Genomic DNA, 8,933 nt, shown 5'->3' with positions numbered 1-8,933 from the left:
TCTCTCTCTCTCTCTCTCTCTCTCTCTCTCTCTCTCTCTCTCTCTGTATATATATATATATGTTGAAGCCTAGCAATCTGTGAGGATTAGAGGACTTTCAAAAAAGGCTTCTACTGCTATGAAAATCTATGAGAGAAAGATTTTAGAAACTTTCATACTTTCATACCAATTCATTTTTTTTTCCCAGGGAAAAACTGATTTCATGCCGGTGTAGGGAACTCCTTTTACCTATGCCGTTAGATCAGCTACTGTGACTTCAGTTGTTAAGAGTTGCCTGGGGCACAAAGGTTAACTGAGTTTCCCAAGTCGCACAGCCAGTACGTTACTGATTATTTGAAATCAAGTTTTTATGATTATGTGCTAAGTAGCTATACTGATTATTGTTTCCTCTCCCACTCTCATTTAAATGTCTTCCTATCTTTTCCCTTCTCGGTTCCTTTCTTTTTTTTCTCTCTAGAGGAATGTTTAAAGGTTGAAAAATAGTTTAAAAATTGTTTAAAGAGTTTGTAAAAAAAGTTTAAAAAATGTTTAAAGGTTGGTTGCTAGAAGGGAATGCTTTGTGTTGTGAAGTCATAGAATGCATCACTATGAAAATACAACAGGGCAATCACTTGTGTTTTGTAGGACCTTAAAAAAGTGAGTACTGTTTGGTACTCTCATTTTGTGTGCTGAATCAAATTAATGCTGTTTTTCAACAAACATTGATGAAGACTGTAAACCTTTTAGACTGAGAGTAGTAGTACTATAAGAGATAGGCATACAATTCTGGTCATATTCTATTATTCAGGCATAAGGTTTGACCCCTTTGGCCAAAATACTGGTGTCTAGGACAGATGGGCCAGAAACCTTGGCCCAGTTTTCTGATCTGTTTCTTGCTGCTATACTGGTTATGAGATACCGCTGTTATTCTTACCTATGTACTATAGAAAGAAGTAGCAGATATCTGGGAGATTTTCCTCACGCCATCTGCCACTGGCTTCCATTTTGGCTCTTGTTAGTTCACCAAACTTTCTACCCAAATTTCACTGGTTCCCTCAGCTTTGACCATAATTCATACTTACTAGCTGGCTTTTTCTCCATCCTTGCCTGATGAGTATTGAGATCTACAGCATAACATTGGAGAGTGGCTAGGCTTTAATATACTATATCAAGATAACTAAAGATTCAAGTTCTAATAATTTAATAAAATTATTGTAAATATATCAAAACACTTATTTATCATTAAATATTCCTTATGTTCTTGGTTCCCTTTCTAAAATGTTTACTGTTATCCCTAACAATAAAGTGTTAACATTTATTGAGTAGCTACTATATGAGGCATCCTAAAAATCTTTTGGGACAATGTCTATGAGATTTGAGAATCTTATTAAGGATAACTTTCATCCTTAAAGACAAGAGGTCATTACCCTGGGGTCCATGAACTTTTTAATATTGTGATAACTATATTTTAATAGTGGTTTCCTTTTTATTGTATTTTATTCATTTAAAAACTTTATTCTGGCTTCACCAGAATGATACAAAGGAATCAATGACCCCAAAAAGATTAAGAACTCCTGCTTTAAAAGAATAATAACATTTTTATAGTTTATATTAGTGTAGCTACATGTGTTCTTTGAACTCAAATCTCATGTACCTTTTTTGTGTGTTTATTGTTTTTGTTTTAAAGATGAATGGAAATAGGAGACTATTTTGAGAAAACCATGGCAAAGCCAATTAAAAAATGCAGCGTTTATCCTCCTAAATCTACAGTATCTTCTCTTCTAGCAAGTTGCAGTTTGAATAAGAGTAATTCCTCTGACTCCAGTGGCTCTATAAAGTATAAAGACAAGCTTTACAACTCTGCTTCTCAGGCATTACAGGCCTACATTGATGATTTTGAGCTAAATTGTATGTCTCAGGATAAAAGTATTAGAAAGTTTAACCTTACCCAGAATTCCAAGTTCTCCAAATTTCTTTCTAAATCCCCAGATGGTACGCTTTCATTACACTTTTCTATGTTTTTAACTATGTATAATAATTTTGTGTATTGTACTTTTGGAAGATTAATTTTTGTGGAGAGAAGAGGCTAGATAAGAAGTATTTTACAAAACCTGATCTTACATAAAATCATTATTTGGTTGTAATTATTTGGTTCCCTAGCTTTTTCAGTTGTAGATTCTTTTTGGGTCCATGGTACTCTGATTCTAATAACATTTTGAGTTTTGATATTTCTATGATTCTTTTCATTGATAGGGGAAAGAGAAAACTAGAGGATAAAATGCATTGGGTAATTTAAGGGAGTAAATCTTCTATTTGATTTGCTCTGTACAGAAAGGAATTCTGAACTAGAAATGGATTTTGTTACTGGCCTGGTCACTAATAACCTTGAACACATCATTTAACCTGCCTTCTTTGTTCCTGATTTCCTCATCTATTAAAAAAGTTTGGATTACTTGATCTCTGATTCCTTTCTAATTCAACAATTCTTTGATTCTGTGTTTTTTTCCCCTTCTCTCACACCAGTTTTGAAAAGATAAAAATTAAATGTTCAATTAATCCATGATAGTGTTTTTCTGTTATTAAAAATATTGCTCTTCCAAATTCTTGGCTTGATCCAATCCCTTCTAGAAAAGTCAATTGGTACTCACAGGGTACTAGAAGGGAACATTTAAAGACTAGGAGGCTTTCTACTCAGACTTTAAGGCAGAGAATGGAAGAAAAAGACCCACTAGAATAACTGGAAACAGAAAAAAACCTAGGCAAGAGGAAAAGAGAATAGGGAAAAATTGGAATAAGTAAAACAAAGAAAGGTACTGGACAAGAGAATGACAGTGACCTGCAGCCCATAAAAACAATGAGGTGAAATGTCATTGTGAACCATAGATAACTTTATTTTTACTTGTAAAGTGTTTCGGGGGAGAAGAGAAGGAAAAAAAACAGGGTGGTTTTTTTTTTTTTTTTGCCTTTTTGGAGGACAATTGGGGTTAAGTAACTTGCCCAAGGTCACATGAGTAGTGTGTGTGTGTGTGTGTGTGTGTGTGTGTGTGAGAGAGAACATTAAGTGTCTGAGGCTAGATCTGAACTCAGGTCCTCCTGTCTCCGGGGCCAGCACTCTACTCATTGCACCACCTAGCTGCCCCTAAAAAACAGGGTGTTGTTTTTTTATCATAACTAGTTTTTGTAATTATATATGAAACATGAAGGATAAACACAAATATGTAATATGCTTTTTTTTAGGTTTTCAAGACTTTGACTACAAAAGATCAAAGTTGTTTTGTAGGAACCGGATGATTAGTGACATAGATTCTATTAGCCTAACAACTGATGATCTAGTTCATTTTCCACCGGATGGATCACTGCCTGCCAATACTTATATTGGATCACTACCTCAAAATAGCAAAGAGGACAGAAGATTACTTAAAACTTCATCAGAAAATGAAAGGAATCCCATTTTTCTAGATCCTTGCAATCCTGTGGGAAATGAGGACCTGTTTACTCCTGTTCTGTTCTCAGATACCAGTGAAAAACATTGTTGTATGATGAAAAACACTTCAGATAAACATTGCAAATGTATTTCTGCATCATCAGAATATTCTTCAGAGATGCCTTCTCCCAAAGAAAATTCAAAGCACCATACTCGAAGAAATTACCCGAGATGGCTCACTAGTCAGAAGTCAGACCTTAATGTGTCAGGGATAACTAGTATTCCTGATTATACTTATCCGCCCTGGCTACACGATCCAGATCTGTTACCTGATTCATGCAGTCAAAGTAGTTGTCTGAAGCAAAAAAAAGAACAACGCATTTGTATGGAGAAAAGGAAAACTCAGTTTGCTCATAAATTGGATTGTTATGAACATTCACTTAACCACTGTAGCATCTCAGACTCCACCAGTGACAAAGTATTAGTCAATTGTAAACACAGTTGTGAACTGGGTCAGTTTCAGTATGGGAGTAAACCTTTCACAGGGCAGTCCAAAAAGCCATTCAGTGGTAACTTTTCTTTTACAATTTTGCTACTAAACTGAGAAACATGTAGGGACTTTTCTGTTTAACCCTTTATGGAATTAAGTTTACATATTATTTTGAATGCATTTTTCTTTTTTGTTTCTCTAAAATGTCATTTTAACATTACTTGTTTTGAAAAAAATTATCACTGCTTATACACATTTCAAATTGTGTGAATCTGTGATCTGAGTGATATTTTATCTTTCTGGAGTAACAATATTTCATTTCACTTAAATATCTAATTTTATTTTTTTTTTAAAAATAGATGACAAAATTGAATTGCTTATCCTGAAGGCCAAGAGAACTCTAGAACATTCTTCTGCAGGATTATCAAATACTCTGAAAAATGATGTCAGTTCCTACTCACTAGATAAACTAGAAGCAGAAAGATCATGGGAAAATAGTCCGGTTACTTTGTGAGTAAGCAGTAATGGTTATTGGAATGTGTATTGGGGTGGGAAAAAATAGAAATTAATCATTGAGCACTTACTGGGGAGACAAGCAAAAAGACTGAATACTGTCATATTCACAATGCCCTTCCAAGGGGGGAGACAAGTGCTTATATAGATAGAGATATATAGCATAAAGTAGTTAAATACAAGTTAATTTGAGAGGGTTGGGAAGCTAACAGTCAAGGAATCAGTAAAGCTTTCATCCAGAAGATAGGGCCTAAGCTCCATCTTAAAGGAAAAGATAGCTTCTATGAGGTAGAAGTAAGGAGTGCATTCCAGGCATGGGACATGACATCTTGGGGCTGCATGGAGACTGTGAGATGGAATATAGTATGTGTTGTGTGTTGAACCAGAGAAAGCCATTTTGGCTGCATTTGAGAGAGGTAGTAAGATTGGAAAAATATGGTGGAGCAAGGTTGTGAAGGGTTTTAAAAGCTAAAGAATAATTTGTATTTTATCATAGAGACAATAAGCTACTGGAATGAGTAGAGAAGTCATGTGGTCAGATTTGCAGTTAAGGAAATTTGCCTTGGGAGCAGTTTTTCAGATAAAAGGACTTTATGCAGAATGACCTAGAAGTCTAAGACTAAGACTTTTAGGACACCCTATATATAAACACAAAAATGGTAATTGTATACCTTTAGCACTAAGTCTTCTGTATTTTAAATTGTGATTCTTATTTGCACCATGTGATAGAATGTCTTATAGCTCCATACAACATATAATGTCCACTTTTTTCCCTCTTTATTCCAAAAGGTGAAAAAATAAGCCCCTTCTTTCTTACTTTGAAGTAGTCAAAGACCATTTGTTTTATACATGCCTTTGTGTGACATTTCATGTATTATAAGGGGTATGAAGAGATTGCAGTGGGTATGAAGAAAAATAAGATTTACTAATAATTATTAATAATTTTGTAGGAAAGAGGGCCTTCTCTTTGTAAAGGCCAAACTTACTCCAATCAAAGGAATCTTAAGTGGAGAAACAATCATAAATGTAGAAAGAGCCCTGCTAGCCCTGATCTGTGATTCTATAACTTTTTCCTTCTGTATTTCCTTTGTGGTGGACTTGGAACTTACATTGTACAACTCTGCTATACATTATTCTATTCTCTTTAAAGTATAAATAATAATAATGAAGGAAATAGAGAAGGAAGAAATATTTGTTCATCTGAATAAGAAAGGATGTTATATATACATTTGCTTTTCCCAATAAGGCTGCTGACTCCTACTTAGTTTTCCATTGTGTTAATCTCCAGATAGAACAGGTTCTTAACCTATTTTGTGTCATGGACCTTTGTATCAGTCTGATAAAGCCTATGGACTCCTCAGGATAATGTTTTTAAATAGATAAAATAAAATACATGGAATTACAAAGATCATAATTTATATTGAAATGCAGTTATCAAAATAGCTTTAAAAAACAGGTTCATTAACCCTAGGTTAAGAACACCTAAAACAGAATATCATTCCATTATGGTTAGTATTAATATTTTGTGCACCTATGTTTAAGAATTGTGCTGGGTGCTGTGTTGGGGGGTGGGTGTAAACTTGTTGCCATCAAGGAGTTTACAATTTAAAGAGAAACATTACACATAAAAAGAAAACAGATAAGTAGCGTGGATAATAAATGATGTGAGAATGCAGAGAAGGGAGATTATTATTGGTTGGGGTAAAGGAAAGCTTTATGAAGGTGAGATTTTAACTAGGACTTGAAGAATGGATAGGATTGGAGGGAGGGGGCATTCTAAAAGAGGGAACAGTATGGCCAGATATTGGAGGGGGATAGTTCAAGAACTGTTTCCAGGGAGAGAGAAGGAATAGAAAGTAGGCCAGTCACTGTGGCTGTAGGATTAATTCATGGCCCAGTATAGTTCTAAGCATTTAGTAATTACTCCATAAATAGTTTAATTTTAAAAATAAAGAAAGGCTAAATAAGTATGGAATGATTGCCTTGAAAACAGAATATGAGGGAATGATTAGTAATTGAAGTATGTGAAAGCAGGAGGTTGAATTCAGTCACCTCTTAAAGACACTGTTAGCTTTGAAAGTTTAAGAAAAGGGCAGCTTTCATGTGGAACAAAGAAATTCGCCTGGGATTGTCAGGTACTCTGGGAAAATACATTTGGGAAATTAACCTGTTGGGCTAGAAGATGTGAATACAGTTTGGGCTAGTACAGTGGAGAATCTGTTTGTGTCTAACAGATTTGGCATTAACATCTAAAATTAAACTTATTGTCTGGCAACATAATGTAAAAAATGTCAAATTAACGGATTTAAGATGTTTGTTTTCAGACTCCTCTACAGATTCTAGATACTCTTTAGAATTTTGACTTAAATTCTTTTGTGTTTCTTCCCGCATTTTTTTACATGAACAATGTGACAAAATGTTGAAATTGTTTTTATATGTGACATAAAAATCATAGGATTATAGTTTTAGAATTTAGATGAGGCCTTAGATGCCACAGTTTACACAAAGTTTAACCCTTTCAGTTTAAAGATGTGGAAACTGAGGATTGTAGAGGTTAAGCCAATTTCTCAGCTTCAGTTTCCACATCTATAAAATGGAGATAATAATAGCACCTAATTCCCAGGATGCTTGTGAGGATCAAATGAGATAACTTAGTTAAAGCTCTGCAGAATCTTTGTGTGTGTGTGTGTGTGTGTACACACATATGTATCTAAATCTCTATACCTATCTACCTGTCTGTCTGTCTGTCTATCTATCTATCTATCTATTTAAATATATATATATATATATATATATATACAAATGCTAGTTATTATTATTATTATCATTGACTTGCCCAGGGCCACATAGCTATTAAATTGTCCAGATCTTCCAGAATCCAAGTTGCCTTAGATCAAATCAATGTATTTGCTTTATATTTATACCTTGAGAATTTAAAAGCTATAAGATTTTTTTAATTATATGAAAGAAGCACATCATTCTTCTTTTCCTTGTGATTTTCTGGCACCATTCCATATTCACTGAGCTTTTGAAGATGTCTTCAATAACATATTACTCATCACTTCAGACTGTACTCTTTTGAATTTTTTGATAGGTGAACAGAGACAAACAAGGTTACTTTGCTTAAAGCAGCTCCATCTTTATATTGCATGCTAATTGTGCGAACTCAATTTCTGAACTCCTGTTTAAAAGATCATTAGATATATCCATTTACCTAGTTAGAATATCCACAAAGATGTCAACTTAGTTTAAAACTATCATCTATCTTTAGAAATAATAAAGCTGCATTTCTTTTTAAGATGGCCTTGCTTAATTTATGTTTTTCAATATTTTATATTGTTACTAGTTTGAAATTAATAAGGCTTTATCATAATTTGTGGCTAATAAAATTATACCCCTAGATGCTAGTATTACTTATTTACCCTGTATTTCTATTTAGCAAATCACCCGTGCCTGTGGATTGTGGTGAAAGACCTCAACAAATCGTAAAAGTGAAACGTGTTCATGAGTTCCTTGAGGATTGTTTAAATAAGGGTAATCCGGTAAGTAAAGTTGAATTTTTATGAACTTGAAAGGGGTTTTGTGACTATATTAGTTTCAAAAGGGAGCAAAATTTATCCCAACTTATCTAATAGGATTATTTAAGATACTGTAAAATGTGTAAGAATTATGACTATAACTCTGCTAACAGACTCTTTTTTAAAATTTTTACTGAATTCCTGGAAACAGTGTTAAGAAAGTAAGTCTTTTAGTAAAGCAAATTTTATTTTCTTATTGTCACAGTGTTGTCATTGGGAAATTATGTTTCTGACCAAGGACTTGGCATCATATTAGTCATAGATGTTACTGACATTTCTTTAAACCTTTATAATAATTTCAAATCACAAATTGTGTACCAATCCTATGAAGTGGTACAGATATACACACACACACACACATATATCATTACAGTTACTATATGAGAAAATTAGTATACAAAAAAAATTATGTGTAGAATATGCAAATTCAGCTTTGATCAACATGATAAAGAAACTACTCTGCTAGCCATTGTAAATATACATTGAAGTCACATTTTTTTGACACATTAGGATTAATATTCAAATTAAACATGTCTATTTGGAGATTTGTGCCTCAAAACTGTTTAAGGAAGTTTCTGTTGATGCCCTCCTCTTAATAGTTTCTGCAGAATCATTCAAAATCTTTCCATTAACTTGAGTAGAATTATGCTCAAAATGCATAGTTCAAAATACATAGTAAGTGCACAATAAATGTTTGTTGATGATGTTTTTCCCACCCCGGAACATTTTTTGTAAAGGTGAAGGGATGACTCAGTGTTTCTTTTCCTTACTTTGTGTACCTCCTCAGTTTATTAAAAGTTAAAAGGGCAGTTAATCACTCTCTCTATCTGCCTAAATTCTGACTATGAGAGAAAAAGAGCTGTTGAGTCATTCTTGTTCTTTCATTTCTGCTGACTCTGTTCGACATTTTGTTGAAGTGTTAGAGAGCACTTAACACTTCTTTGGAAGT

General features: G+C 33.7%; 1 protein-coding gene across 6 annotated transcripts in view; it reads left to right on the top strand.

The window, feature by feature from the left end:
* LOC138173381 (lung adenoma susceptibility protein 2-like) overlaps positions 1–8,933 on the top strand; it is a 30,983-nt gene that overhangs the window by 2,449 nt on the left and 19,601 nt on the right. For 3 of the 6 annotated variants that reach the window (XM_069103428.1, XR_011171376.1, XM_069103447.1), the window contains 4 exons: positions 1,667–1,971; positions 3,217–3,972; positions 4,253–4,403; positions 7,846–7,948. In XM_069103428.1, coding sequence (XP_068959529.1) covers positions 1,671–1,971; positions 3,217–3,972; positions 4,253–4,403; positions 7,846–7,948 — 1,311 coding nt within the window. In that variant the 5' untranslated portion in view covers positions 1,667–1,670. Of the gene's footprint in view, positions 1–187; positions 318–1,666; positions 1,972–3,216; positions 3,973–4,252; positions 4,404–7,845; positions 7,949–8,933 lie in introns of those variants that run through there. The other 3 variants (XM_069103453.1, XM_069103437.1, XM_069103459.1) reach the window with 3 other exon arrangements.

This window comes from Petaurus breviceps, unplaced genomic scaffold (genome assembly GCF_028583685.1).
Source record: "Petaurus breviceps papuanus isolate PSGF00001 unplaced genomic scaffold, PetGlider_PUasm1.0 129, whole genome shotgun sequence".
NCBI lineage: Eukaryota > Metazoa > Chordata > Mammalia > Diprotodontia > Petauridae > Petaurus > Petaurus breviceps.
This window is presented reverse-complemented; position numbering and strand designations above follow the sequence as displayed.